Source organism: Panthera pardus, unplaced genomic scaffold, assembly GCF_024362965.1.
Source record: "Panthera pardus isolate Hobbes unplaced genomic scaffold, ASM2436296v1 HiC_scaffold_8, whole genome shotgun sequence".
In the NCBI taxonomy this organism is placed as follows: domain Eukaryota; kingdom Metazoa; phylum Chordata; class Mammalia; order Carnivora; family Felidae; genus Panthera; species Panthera pardus.
This window is the reverse complement of record NW_026527013.1, coordinates 38,753,774-38,769,177: the sequence shown is the minus strand read 5'-3', so window position 1 is coordinate 38,769,177 and position 15,404 is coordinate 38,753,774. Positions and strand designations below refer to the sequence as shown.

Below are 15,404 nucleotides of genomic sequence, written 5' to 3'. Positions count from 1 at the left end.
TACCAAAAGTGAATTTATGTTCACTTGGTTTTTGACAAAGTGCCAAGACAATTCATTGAAGAGAGAACTAGAATGAACTTTCCATCAAATGGTCCTGGGACAACATGCCAAAAATAAGAATGAAGTTGGACCTCTTCCTCACACCATACACAAAAATTAAGATGAGTGATAGACATAAATGTGACAGTCAGAACTCTCAGAAGAAAACATAGGAATAAATCTTCATTACCTTCGATCAGTCAGTGGGTTATTTGATGTGACACCAAAATCACATGGAACTACAGAAAAAACAGACAAATGGGACTTCATCGAAATCAGAGACTTGTGCTTGAGAGCGCACCATCAAGAACCTGGCAAGGTAGTCCACAAAATGGGAGTAACTATTTGTAAATTATTTTTGTGATGAGAAACTGAGATGCAAAAAAATAAATATATATGTATGTATATTTAAAACGTCATTCAAGAGTAAAAAGACAAATGACCCAGTTTTTAAAAACTGGACAAATAATTTGAATAGACATTTCTCTAAGGAAGATACACAGCACATGAAAAGCACAGCACATGAAAAGATGCTCAACAGTATTAAATGGTAAGTAAATACAAATCAGAAACACAAAAAATACCACTTTACATGCAGTGAGGTGGCAAGGTTAAAGACAACAGGTCTTGGCAAGGATATGGAGAAATTGGAACCCTCAAATAAACCTGGTTAGAATATAAGGTAGTGCGGCTGATTTTAACACTGGTCTGGTGGTTCCTCCACGTGTTCACCAGAGTTACCCCATGACCCGACAGTTCTGTTCTTAGATATATACACCCAAAAGAATTGAAAACATGTATTCATTCATATACCTGCACTCTCATATCACCACTGTTCACAATAACTAGAATGTGGAAACAGCCCGAATGTCCATCAATGGATAAATTGATGGACATACACAAAAAATTTTATGCATACACAAAAAATGGATACACACACACACACACACACACACACACACACAGTGGAATACTACTATTCAGCTGAAAAAAAGAAATGAAGCCCTTATATACACTACAGGGATGATGGACCTCCAAAGCACTGTGCTAAGTGGAAGAAGGCAGACACAAAAAGCACATCTTGTATGATGCTGTTTATATGAAATGTCCAGAATAAGCATATGTCTAGAAACAGAAGATTAGTGGTGGGAAGGAACTGAAGGTTGAGAAGAAATGGGGAGTGATTGCTAATGGGTATAGGATTCCTTTTTGGTGTGATAGAAATGTTCTAAAATTATATGCGATGTGGTTACACAACTCTGAACATATTCAAAACCATTGAATTATATACTTTAAAAGAGTGAATCGTATGGTATATGAATCTCTCAGTAACACTTAAAAAAGAAAAACATATTTCACAATTTTTTTATTTAAAAAAATTTTTTTACAGGAAAAAAGAGTGTGGGAGCAGGGGATGGGCAGAGAGAGAGGGGGGACAGAGGATCTGAAGCAGGCTCAGTGCTGAAAGCAGAGAGCCCGATGCAGGGCTTGAACTCAGGAACATGAGATCATGACCTGAGCCCAAGTCAGATGTTTCACCAACTGAGCTACCCAGGCGCCCCCATATTTCACAATTTTGAGTGATTAGAGAATGACCAGCAGTCTTTCACAACTCGATTAATAAAATAACATGCCAGTGAAATAAAATACATTTTATAATTTGGGGTTAACTTGGGGGGAGCGTGACAAAGGGAAACTATAAAAGTAGTGCACACAGATGCAGACTTTTGTTTACAGTCAAATCAGGAATCTGGAGAGGAAGAAAACAGAGCACACTTGGAAAAGAGCGAAAACACAAATTGGGGTAGACTCAGAAGAGAAACAGGAGAACCTGGGTCAGGGCACAGGAGAAGCTGGGTGCGCTGTCAGCCGAAAGGGGAACTGCCTTTAAGTTGGCTGACACTGAGTACAGTGAGGTGTGCCTACAGAAAACTAACTTACAGGACTAATACGGACACTCAAGAGAATGGACTGAAATGAGAAATTGTTCTTAGTTGCAGTAGATGAATTTAATGATTGCAGTTTCAAGTTGTCATTAAGAAGTGAACTTGGAAGGGGGCACCTGGGTGGCTCAGTCGGTTGAGCATCTGACTTGAGCGCAGGTCATGATCTCACATGATCTCAACTCTGTGAGTTGGAGCCCCGCGTCGGGCTCTGTGCTGACAGCTCGGAGCCTGGAGCCCGCTTCAGATTCTGTGTCTCCCTCTCTCTCTGCCCCTCCCCCACTCGTGCTCTGTCTCTCTCTCAAAAATAAACATTTAAAAAATAAAATAAAAAATCTTCTCAGAGGCTCAAGTCTGTATTGAAGTTAGGACTCTGGCGGGTATACTTTGACATAAGAAGAATAAATAGGAAAAACTCTTAAATAAATGTCTTTGAAAATGACACCATTACACCATACAGAAGAACATATACTGTGTGTGATATCATGTAAGGTCAGGAATTGTTATTACATACTTATATGTAATCGTATTTATGGCAAGTTGGTTCTCTCTAATCTGAAATGCTGTCACTGTTCTCGTGTTAAAAAAAACATTTAATTTTTATATACCAAGGATTATTAAGAGCAGTTTAAATCACCTGGCTTTTCTTGACTGCACACTATTTGTATTTCATATTATTAGAAGTAAAATTAAATAAAAGAAGGTGTCACAACCCTGTTTTCTCGAGTGGATAGGCATCATTCTGGCCTTCACCTTCAAGAATAAAAAAAAAAAAAGGCAAACACTAAGTGAATGATACATCCACAGCAAAATCCAATAGCCTAGCATAATTATTTATTGTCTCTTATTCCTGAATCCATGTAACATTTGTTGAGCCCATGTCCTATGTGAGTGTGTGGAGATGAGTCCGATGCAATCCCTGCCCCTGGGATTTTTAACCTGGGAGTTTGTAGTAAAAAATAATTTATTAAAAAGTTGACTCTATATTTTTGAAAGTTTAAGTTTGAACCAACATTTTTAAATCCCTTCAAAACCAAATATGTCTTTATTCATCCTTGGCTTTGGCAGCTTTCCGGAAGTATATACTTTGCAAAACGTTGCTGAGTTTACCTAGGACAGCTTATTGAAATGATTGGGCTCACTGATTTTACCTGACCGTTGGGTCCTTGGATTGCCGTCTTCCACCATGTTTCAGCCTATAAACATGTATAAATAATTCAAGTTAAAAAACATTTTTTACTCATTTTCACTTCTTTCACTTTTTGCCCATCCCAAAAGGAAGTCAGAATATAAATGTTTGTTCCACATTTCTAGTGAAACAGAAAAGCTCCCATTCACAAGTACAGCTGGTATACCACACAGCATGCTTGAAAGGCCAGGAGCTGGACTCAGCCACCCATGCTGTGTGCTTTGCTGTGCCACTGTCAAGGAAGATGGCAGTCTCAAAGTTGAGTCCTGAGTAGCACTTGATTTTGTCATGTGTGCACATATAGGTATGTATTCATACATGTAAATGAAAAAAAATAACAGTCGAACAGCACAGCCTTCCTACAGTGCATAAAATAAAAACTTCAAACGTGACATGGTGAAAATTCCGTTTCTTCACCACCTCTGACAGTGTGGTTCCTTATGGGTTTTTCCAGAGATGCTCTGTCAGAGCACTACTGCTAGCCTGTTTCTTTTCCTTTCAAAGCCTAGCATTTTATTTCAGACAACCATGTATTTAAAAGTATCCAATTATACTCACTGGCCACGCAGGTCATGGTGACCTGAGCCAGTGGTCCTGTGCACCAGGATGCTTCAAAACCTTATTAAAATGTTTGGATCCCCATGAAGCCCTACTGTACCTAAGTTTACCAGGACATTTGGTTAGGAATGGGGTTGATTGGGTTTCATCTTTTGTGGAATCAGGAGTGCTGATAAATGAAGTCAAGATTTAGGGGAGCCTGGATGGCTCAGTCGGTTAAGTGTCGGACTCTTGAATTCAGTTCAGGTCGTGTTCTCATGGTTATGAGATCAAGCCCTGCTTCAGGCTCTGCACTGAGTGTGGAGCCTACTTGAGCTATTCTCTCTCTCTTAATTAATCAATTTATTAATTTTTCAAAAAAGGAAGTAAAGATTTCAAAGTTTCCAGTCCTACACCTGCTCGTGGTCGTCATTAACCAGCTTTACTTGGAACACATGTTAGCTGGGAACACCAGTCTGGCTGTAAATTGCAGTAAGCTGCGTTGTGGAACATCCATCACTGAACACTTTTAGAAGTGCTTTTTTTTCAGGGGCGCCTGGGTGGCTCAGCTGGTTAAGCTTCCTGCTTCGGCTCAGGCCATGATCTCATGGTTTGTGAGTTCAGGCGCCGTGTCGGGCTCTGTGCTGATAGCTCGGAGCCTGGAGCCTGCTTCTATTTTCTCACCCTCTCTCTCTGCCCTTCCCAAACCACTCCCAAAAAATAAGTAAAAATTTTTTAAAACAGTATTTTTTCCTTCACAGCATGAATAAAAGTATCTGTGAGACGCACAAAATAAATAGAAGTATTGAATTATATATCAAACATGAAAAACAGGTGGCAGTATATAGTATGTTTCCATTTTCATAAACTAGTGATGTGTTAGAAGAAAAAGCACAATAACGTACCAGATGTTAACAGTGTTATTATCTAGGGTGGGTTAATTCCGTGTGGAGTGGGGATAGGGTGGCAGGGGAATGGACTTTCTTTAGTAGCCGTCTCAGCGTTATCGCTGTGTGAACTGAGGAAAATAAGAGCATATCTTATTTTCATAGTAAATGTTGTTTTAATGTAGAGGCAAGTTTTCAAGAGGTATTCTGAGTATGTAACTATGTACATGTGTGTGAGGGTTTTGGGTTTCTTTAGTTCTGGGAGCCTTGTCTTTCTATAAAGTCTTAGTGGACAGTCCTTTGTTCTCACTTTGAAAAATAAGGATACCAAGTTGAACTAAAAATAAATTCTTGGAGCAGAGTAGTTTTTATTCAGGCCACGGGGTCTTCACAAATAACCTAACCAAAAAGCAGAGAGATGGGGTCGGGGGAGAAGGGATGGCAGAGCCCATGTTAAATCATGTATATTTTATTTGTAATCATAAATTCCTCCAGCAAACACCTACCATTTTCTTTCATACTGTTAGTTTCAGGACACTCTCCGCTTAACAAAAAAAGCACAGAAGAATAACCGTTGGCAGTTTTTAACTAGTGGTATTAATTTTAAACCCTAACCAGTTGAGGCGTTTGGTTTCCAACTTAAGGAATTACACAAAGTATGTATAATGGTTAAGAACATAGTCGGCATGCAGCATCTCTCGAGAGCAACTTGATAGAATATTCATAGTGAATTTTAAAACTGAGTACTCATTAATTGACTCATTCCATTTGTCTGAATGCATCTTGTAAAAATCAGTTATATACTGGGATGTTTGACCTGGTAAATTTTATTTTTAACATTGTTCATAGGCGTATGAAACACGAAGGGAGTCTCAGTGTCCAAAATAGAGGGATGGTTTGACCAATTTCAGTATGTAACTAGAGCTAAGATGGTTTATGGTGGGCTTTTTGCTTTAGTAAATAAGGATTTTGAAGACTAGTCGATAACAGAAATTCTTTAATAACAAGATTAGGTTAAATATAAAAGGACGAGGGGCACCTGAGTGGCTAAATCGGTTAAGCTTCTGACTTAGTTTCGGCTCAGGTCGTGGTCACGCGGTTCGTGGGTTCAAGCCCCACATCTGACTCTGCTGACCGTGCAGAGTCAGCTTTGGATCCTCTGTCTCTCCCCTCTCTGCCCTTCCTCCCGCCTCACACGTGCATGCTCTCTCTCCCTCAGTAAACATTTTTGAAAATATTTATAAATGGGTGATAGAAATCTTCATGCCTCAATTTCTGAAAAATGTGTATTATATATTTTTATAGATATAAAAAATTTTAACATTATGAAAATATTTTAATTAATCTTAAGTTGGTAAAGAACATAACTATGGTTAGGTTGTTTTTTTTTTCTTTCTATGCTATTGATAGGAATAGTTTTCATTTTCAATGGTTTCCCTCCCTCAGAATAGCTGAGAATTCAGTCCTTAGAAGGACTCTTTAGTTTCAAATATTGTCAGTAATTTTTTGAAATTCTGTTTTTGTATCATATCTATTTTTCTAGTGTTAGTGAGATATAAGTGATGTAGAGCATTGTATAAGTTGTACAGCATAATGATTTGACTTACATGTATCATGACATGATTACCAAAATAGTTACACTAACATCATCTTAGGTCATCATTTCTAATATATTGTTTAAAAATTCTGAAGATGTGGGGCGCCTGGATGGCTTCAGTTAGTTGAGCGGCCGACTTCAGCTCAGGTCATGATCTCGCGGTTTGTGAGTTTGAGCCCTGCATCCGGTTCGCTGCTGACAGCTCAGAGCCTGGAGCCTGCTTCAGATTCTGTGTCTCCTTCTCTCTCTGCCCTCTCTTGCTCTCACTCTGGCTCTCTCTCTCTCTCTCTTAAAAATAAATAAACATTAAAAAAAATCTGAAGATGATCTTGGATTGGTAGTAATCCTTTCCATTGGTCCGGTGGACTTTTGCCCTCTTAACTGCTTAGAGAATATCCTTTGGCCACGGGGCTGTGTACCTCTCATTATAGAGCTACCTTCGTTCACTTGTGTTACTCTTTTCTCTCATGAGGGGCACCTTTATCAGTAAGACTTGTGTAATTTTTTTTTTTTTTTTTTGGTTTCCAGATTCATTTTCTATTTAAAGGCAAAAAAAAAAAAAAAAAAGCTGATTGCTCTTTTCAAATTATGTTAAATTTCCAACATAATTATTTAAAAGCCATAGATAGACCTATTGATCTTTGATAAGGTGTAGTTCTGTGCACATGTGTGTTTACTCTTAGTGCTCCTTAGTTTAACTGTTGGTAATATGCCAAATGCGGATTCATTGTAAGTCAGGGACAAGTGGCGTTTGTGTATGTCTGCTCTGTGAATGTGAAACGATCGATAATATGTGAATACGCATCCTTGTGGTAATCTACAAGCTGCACATGTGTGTGCGCTTGCGTGTATGTGTATGGAGTCATGATTCAACTTCAGAATCACAGACACTGGAATAAGTTGCAAAATAGCCCTTTCCTTGAAGAGAATGTGCTTGAGTATGAAACAGAACTCTCAATGTTAGTTTTACATTTCTGTTTGATGGAATCTAAGGTTATGGAAATGACTGTAAAAATAATTTGTCTGAAAGAAGTCTGGATGCAGAAATCTAATAGAGAAAATATTTGAGAATATGGATCATCAGCGAGTGCAACAGATACACTTCCCCAAGCACCACATGGTGTGGATCAAAGCATCCCATGACTTGGATCCTTGTGGTCAAATCATTACATATTGATTGGAACCCCACTGAAGGATTAACCCCTTATGTTCATGCCAAGTTTCTTCTCAGTCGTGGTGTCTATAATTTTAGGGATGTAATCTTCCTGCTGTCGCTAGTGTTTTTAAGCTAATCATCTACTTGGATATATTTGTCTTGCTAAGTTATTTGATGCTAAATTATTTAATTGCTCTATTCGGTGCTTGATAAAATTAATTTGTGAAAAGATCATACAATTATGTGAAAGCAGTTTTCTAGTGGAAGGGAGGAGGAAAATGTATAATATCCTGGGTAGAAAACAGCAAGAGAATCTCAAAATCAAGTACAGATTTGATCATTTTCATTATGTAGATTAAATGATAAATTCTAGCTTTTTAAAGAATCCTTCACAGTTTGAGTAGAGAGCTTTGCCTCTAACAAAAGCCTGTCAAACACTTTTCATACGTGGTGGTACATTTCTAACATTGGACTAGTCACAGTCTGGAATTTAACTCTTGCTTTTAGATAACAATGCAGAATTAATTTGTAAATGCCTGGGGAAAAGAAACCCTAGATTTCTCCATGTCCACTTTCAGACATGTGGGTTCCTCTTGCCTTTTAAGCCTGTTGGGATGGTTCTTGGCAACAAATTCATTCTCTTGTCCTTTTGTGTGTGTGTGTGCGTGTGTGCTTTTTTTCAGTTTGTCCCACGAGGAGCACCCCCATAGCCATCCTCTCTACGGACATGGTGTATGCAAGTGGCCAGGCTGTGAAGCAGTGTGCGAAGATTTCCAATCATTTCTGAAGTAAGAATGATTTTATATCGCTTTCTTCTCTTACATAGCTATCACCTCCCACTGCTCATGCTTTTCCTTATACCTTTTTGATGGAGGGTTTCACACCCCCATTTTGAGAATGGACTCTAGATCCTAAGAGCTAGCACATTGTCCTAGGAATAGTCCCAGAATCTGCGGAGGGTAGATGGTAAAGGGCAAAAGAGGTTCACCCAAGGGTAGTTTTGATGCTCTTGGTAAGAGTCTATCGTTTACCCGTTTCCTCAGGATGACAGTGATTAAATAAAAATTTTCCCAGTACTAAATTTGCCAGAATTTAGTTTTCACTTGTATTCATTGGTCTGCATACTGAGTCACTGACATACTCTTAAGTTTACAAGACTGCTGTCACTTCACGGCCAGTTGCAGCTTAGTGACTGGTCCCCTTCATTTTTATACACATGACTTACACACTTAAGAAATGGGTGCCAAGGAAATGCTGCCAAGTTGCTTCCTACCTTTCCATCCTGGTGTTGACTTTAGTTCCAATTCTTGTCCTTATGGGGAGAATGGAGTAACTTTAATTTCTACCATTAAAGTATGACGAAAACTTGGATTATCCCACTTAAGTCTGTAACATTGCTAAAGTATCTCTGTAAAGAAATGATAGATTAATCATCTCAGACTAAACTGCCCTGTGTTATTGACACCCCATAAATTTATCGGTAGTATCACCGAATCATTGGCAGATGGGCTGAATATAATAATACATTGTATTTAGTATATTTATATATTACGCAATAACTGAACATATGCACGTGTATCACTCCTTTATGTCTGACTTCGTGATGGCTTATAGATTGGGAGTTGGGAGGTCTTTGCTTTTGGCTTTTCCCTCTCATTCAAGCCCCCAGAAATAGAAAACAGCTGATTTGTGTACAGGTTTTTAGTTTTGTGTGGTCTGTATATTCTTAAAGCAGTCTCTGTATTTAGCCTTATGGATCTGCATACAACTGTTTTAAGAACGTACCATTAAAGATCCATTCATTGTTTACCTGAAAGGAGTTTCACTGATAGGGTGTTTTAATTCATGAAGACTGTGAATCTATTTCAGAGCTTCCCAGCTTTAATAATTTACTTGATGAGCATTATGTAGTCATTAGAAAGTTAAGTGCTTAAAAAAAAAATTTTTACAAGAGATGCCTAAAATTTGTTCCTAAATATGAACAATCAAGGGCAGTGATACTTTAAAGTAAGCAAAAGCCCTTTACAATTATTCTGATTCAAGCTAGTTGTGTTATTGGGCTTTGTTCTCTTATAAATCACTCATTATAAATCTTTGTTTTGTTTTTGCCTAATTGTATTTAGATAATGAGAGAAAAAGACTTTGGCAGAAACCACTTTCAAATTCTGATTTCACCTTCTTCACCAGTGCTAGCTTTGATAAATACATTGGTGCTAATTTCACTTATCTCTAGAATGGTTGATAACCATCTGTAAATAGGATTTATTTTCATAAAGTCTTTAAAAATACACAATTGCTATGACTATTCTTGGTGTATCAGTTTTAGAGCCACAAAGGGAAAAAGGCAGTTTTTCAGTATGATCCATTTAAAAAATGTTGTTAATAATCAGAGTATTTCCACCCTCAACCTCAAATCAGAAGTCCATTTATCACTAAGCTGACAATTTTATATATATATATATATATATATATATATATATATATATATATATATATGTAATTTTTTTCTTGTGCCCCTACAATGAGATAGCACAATTTTAAACCAACCTCGTACGAAAGAAAAGAATCTAATCATGAAAATTGGGGCCTAGACTAATGAGTTTTTTTTTTTTTAAATCCCCTTTTAAGGATATTTGGAGCCTGGATCTTTATAGAAAACCATCTGTCAATTATTGTGGTTTTGCACGTGACGCGACATGTTCTTGGTTCATGTTTGCTCAGTGGATTGGGTAGCCAGCCACTATGAACCTGCCATGGTTGCCTGTTTATTTCTTAGTACTTAATGACTTCTGTTTGTTAGAAGACTTCCGCTTGTAAGCTACAGACCTGGTTTAACCCCTTTCTCCCCTCCCCCCCAAGACGGCAGGGGGGAGTTGGGGAGTGATAATTGGCTCTTATAACTAGGAGGTCCAGTGGGATAGCCGCCTCAAGCATGGCTGGATCTAGAAGCTTAAACAAGCCTATTGGAGCATTGGTTTTGTGTCTGTTGGCTTGGTTTTCTTCTGTGTTGCCTTCACTCTTAGGCTCTTTCCAAGTAGAACTAAAGACGACAAATCTATATGCCACAAGTTGATCCATCTCACAGTGCACCTCTTTTTCTGTCGTCCACCAGTAGTCCCGAGCAGGCTCCCCCTGACCCAGTGACCCAGATTGAGTCACGTGTTCCAGCTTTGAGCCAGTCACAGTGTTGTAGCCAGTCTTCCTTCCATCGCATGGCCACCTCCAGAGCACATAGAGACGTTCACCCTTCACCCCACGTGAACCACATGGGGGTTAGGGATGAGAGATTTGGCTCCCAAGTGTGAAAAACAAGTATATAAACCAGAAATGGGAGAGTAAATGCTGAACGTGAAAGAAAAAAACCCTCGAACTCACTGCTCTCTTAATGATTTCTTGAGTTACCCATTGATTGGCCATATATGACAAATTCAGGATTCTGAGTTTCCTCTACAGCATGATTTTAGCTCTGGGAAATTCAGAGTTGTCTTCAGGTTTCAGTGTCTTGCTTAATGTAGTGGAAAATAAGTTAGTCTTCTTGCAGATTCGCTTCTCCCACATCTGTGTGCAGTCTAAAGAGTAATCAAATTGGCTCTCGTGAAACCAACTTTGCTTTCCATTGAACTGGACTGAAAGAGCTACCATATATCGTGTGGGTCAAACAGAAACCACATGGCCTCTTTGAATCATGTCATCGTGGAGTCATTGTTGATGAGAAGTGATGTTTTAAGCATTTCTTCTCAAAGTGTGCCATATTTGTAGATTCTGGAAGCACCTCTTGTGGGCTCACTCTTCTTTTCCATTCTCACTCTATAGAGGGACATAACAGTCTTATGGTTTAAGCAAGTTGATACTAGGAGTACTTGGATTCTCCAAGGCACTTTTAGTCAACAAAATGTAGCATTGCTCTGACCTTGACTTAGTTGTTGCGTTCTAGATTTTTTTCCCCACTTATCTTTTGATCCCCTGATTTTATGCTCCCCTAGTAAGAGTCTATAATTAAACAACTCAGAACTGTGCCACAGGGTCAGCTCCAAGTACTTTATATATATGGCTGACCCTTGAATAACATGGATTTGAACTGTGGAGGTCAACTTACATGCAGATTTGTTTTCTCAGTAAACACAATACAGTTTTAGAAATACTTCCTTTCCTTAGGATTTTCTTAATACTTTATATTGTAGCTTACTTTATTACAATATAGTATATAATACATAACAACACACAGTAACGTGTTGATTGACGTCGTGTGTTGTTGGTAAGGCTTCCTATGAACAGTAGGCTATTAGCAGTTCAGTTTGGTGGGGGGAGTCAAAAGTTACCCATGGATTTTTGCTACCTGAGGGGTGAGGAGGGGTCAGCGTTCCTAACCCCCACGTTTTTCAAGAGTCAGCTGTATGACCCATTTAATCCTCACCCCACCTAACAGTGATAATATTAAGGTATTACTCTCAACTTACAGCTAAGGAAGCTAACACAGAGAAGTCAAGTGATTTTCCCCAAGGTCACACAGCTAGCAGGAAGTGGAGTGAAGATCCAAATCCAAGCAGTCCTGCGACCACGGGGTTAGAAGCATCACCATTTATTAACTATATGTTTTCAACTTCATGCCATAGGTGCAGAAAGAGCTTCGAAGAAAAGGCAGATGGGGTAGTGAAGCCATTTGGTATCAGTGTGTTCTTTGAGCTAGGCACACAGCCTGTGTGAGCATCAGTATCCGCACGTGTAGTTGGGGATAACAGTATTAGTGACCCCCTCTCGAGGTTGTTAGAATTAAAAGGCGCATCACATAAAGTGCCTGACCCATACTAGGCACTCTTTAAAAATGTATCAGTCCTTTTTTTCTTATCTATGCCCTCAAGTACATGTTTAAAAGAGGGATAATTTTAAATATCCGAACATTTCTGAGCATTCCTAGGGAAGATGTTGTAACCGTGCAGAACATTAACATGTCAGAAGAGACTAATCTTTAATATTTGTCACCATAAATTTCTTGTCAAAAGTCCCACACAATCCAGTGTGATGGAGGGGCGAGGGGCGGCCAACTTTTTCTGTAAAGGATCTGACAGTAAATAGGGTAGATTTTTGCAGTCTGTACAGTCTCTCGCAACTACTCACCCCTGCTTTTGTAGCGTAAAAGCAACCATAGGACCGTGTGTAAGGGATGGGTGTTTAGAATGCTGACCTCTGACCTAGAGTAAACTTGTTGGTGTCATAACGTTTTTAGCTGAGAAATCTTTTTACATTTCCTTAGCCATTGCTGTCTTGGGTTATTTTAGTTTGTATTCACAGAGCCCTTACATTTATTCACATTTTGGGAAAACACCCATGCATGCCTTGCCCTGTTACCTCATTCACCATCCACAGTTTTTACACTTAGATGGGCTTGGGCTCTTTCCACCTGGTTTTTAGGGCTCAGTGTGAAAGGGGAAAGTGACTTTGCGTGGTAGCTGTTTTCTGATCCTCTGTTGCTGAGGCTAGTAGGAGATAACTTTTAGAGAGGCCAAGATCAGTTATTCAGGATAAAAATCCCATCTGACAATAAAATGCCAGTGTTCACAGAGAGGGAGGTTAAAGGAAGGGAGGGGAGACTCATGGGTCTAAAAATGAGGCATATTCTTTTTTTCCCTCCTGAGAGAGAAATACCATAACTATTGGTAAATCAAACCCAGAGATTTGACACTTTTCTGTGATCATTCTGCAGTGTTTGTTCCCAAGGTGAGGTATACCACAGGGCCCTTGATTTCAAAGATAAATACTGTACAAATAACCATCCTGTTGTCTTTCCCCCACAGCCAGCAGAGGGACGCTTTATCAGAATCAGCAGATACCCAGTCCATTGTATGCATTTATTTCCCTGTTTTTTCTCAAAACAAGTTGCAGTTTTCGTGTTGGTGTTGTTTTTTTTTTTTTTTTTTTTTTAACCCATCAACCACGAGTTATCATGTGACTGTTGTATTTGTTAGCGCTGAGACCAGCAGGCGCTCCTACTCAGTCTAATGAAATCCTCCAGCCCTGCATTGCTTCCCAGCCTCTGGGAGCAGCAAAACAAAAACAAACCCGAGCCTCTCCAGATAGGTGAAGCTCCCCGCGTTCTTCCATTCTGTCCCCACTTGGATCATTTGTTGCTTTTCTTCAAACCAGGCTGCAGACACAACCTTTCCCAGTGAAAACACGGATTTATACTTCTTCCCTTGTTCTTTTTCAAAAGGGGCTCCTATCATTCTCTGACAAGGTGGAGAGTGGATTTGAAGGTTAAATCATGACCACATTTTCCCGTTTCTGACTTCAAATGTAAAATCAGGCACAGACCCAGTTTCACAAATACAAGGTAGTCCTATGTGCTTGGGGAAAATATTTCCATCTATCCCTAGTTTTTCTTGTTGGTGGTCATTTGTGTAACATCTCAGAAGGGTGTAATTTGCGTCCTTGCTTGGTATCCATTTGAAAGGAATTTTTGTTTTTGTTTTGTTTGTATTTTTCGTGCTTTTCTCTTGAAGAAGAACACTGTGCACAGTGATCAAAACAATGCCTGTGCGTGTTGGTCAAATGTATATTGTTTATTAAAACCCAGGTAAATTTGCTCTGTGCTCTAATAGAAGCCTAGGAGAAGAAAAATGAGGGAAATGCCCATGGGACAGAACTCTGACCCTTCCAAAAGGTTGAGGACTGTAGACAGTAGAGGACATTTCATCGGTCATTGGCTTTAAAAAAAATTTTTTTTTCTGTGAATTTTACTTCTCAAAACTGTGAAGAGTTTTATGTGAAAGAAACTACTAAGTGCGCCCTGTAATGTTTTCACAAGTGTTTTTATCATGGTAACATCTTGTTTACTTTAGTTCCCTGCCTAAAACTACTTGGAACATGTTAAGAAAACATCTCGAGAAAGCCTTGACAAAGAGGCTTTTGTTGAACAGCCACCGTGAGGCTGCAAGGATCACAAAGGTGTTAACTTTCCGCCCCTTAAGCACTTCCACATGAAGTTCCAGCAACGATGTTTGTGGTTTTGGAAAAACAAAGTGTATGTTAAAGAAACCAGGTATATGCTAATACATGTCGAAGGAGGCCGGATATCATAAATTGTTTCAAACCATTTGTGGCTCTCGGTTTGCATGCCTGAATGTTCTGCAGTGAAATCGCCTCCAGTTAGTGCAGGAGGCTGGAGCACATGTGGAGGGAACAGCCCTCTAGTATGTCGGGTGTGTGCAGATCCAAGCCTCCAGCCTCACCATTTAAATCTCAAGAACACAGGGACGATGCTGGTCCCCGTTCAGATCCCAGGTGACAGGTCTTTGAGTAGCGTTAAGAGGAGCTCAGTATTTTTATGAATTTGACTTTTGTACTTCTCCTGCATTTTGAATTGCTTTAGAAAAATAAAAAGTGGGTGGGACCGGCACACATTTTTATCCCCCTGAAAAGTCCGCCCTTTCACCTTTCTGACATTGTTCAGGAGTTCAAGACCTTTCCAAGTACTCAGAGAGGTCAGAGTGGCCTAAATACCACAGTGCCCTCTAGTGATCTATAGAATATTAGATGGAAAAGTTTAAACAATTTTGCCAAAGGTAACAGGCTCAGTGCCACCACCTTGCTCGAAAAAGAAGCAAATAACCTTTGAACCCGTTTTTTTCCCCAGCAAACAGACCTTTGTCAAAAATGCAAATTAAATTTATTTTTTTCTTGTAGACTTCGAAAGCACTAGAGAAAACATTTCGTAAATGTCTACTCAGTGCAGTGAAGTCTGCGTGTACCGGAGTATCATGTATACAGGACGTTGTGTCGCTACAGATACATCGTTGTGCGTTCTTCTCTTTTAAGAGCCATTAGTTACGTACTTCACGTGATCATTTCCGGTGTGTAATTAGAAGGCATTACTTAAAAGACAGGGATCATCTTTGCTCCATACTTTTATTGACACTGTCTACCATATTATGGCCATGTCTAAATGGTAAAATTTATTATTAGCAGCAGTGTCACAAAAGTCTGAGACAGCGATTTTCCTTTCAATAAAAGTAGTTAAAAACCTTTTAGAAAATCCATAATTTTGATTGCTGGTACTTCA

The 15,404-nt window shown here is 39.1% G+C and overlaps 1 protein-coding gene across 9 annotated transcripts in view; it reads left to right on the top strand.

Annotated features, from left to right (window-relative positions):
* FOXP1 (forkhead box P1) overlaps positions 1–15,404 on the top strand; it is a 386,554-nt gene that overhangs the window by 319,682 nt on the left and 51,468 nt on the right. For all 9 annotated transcript variants that reach the window (XM_053897308.1, XM_053897310.1, XM_053897311.1 and 6 more), the window contains one exon: positions 8,032–8,136. In XM_053897308.1, coding sequence (XP_053753283.1) covers positions 8,032–8,136 — 105 coding nt within the window. The remainder of the gene's footprint in view (positions 1–8,031; positions 8,137–15,404) is intronic.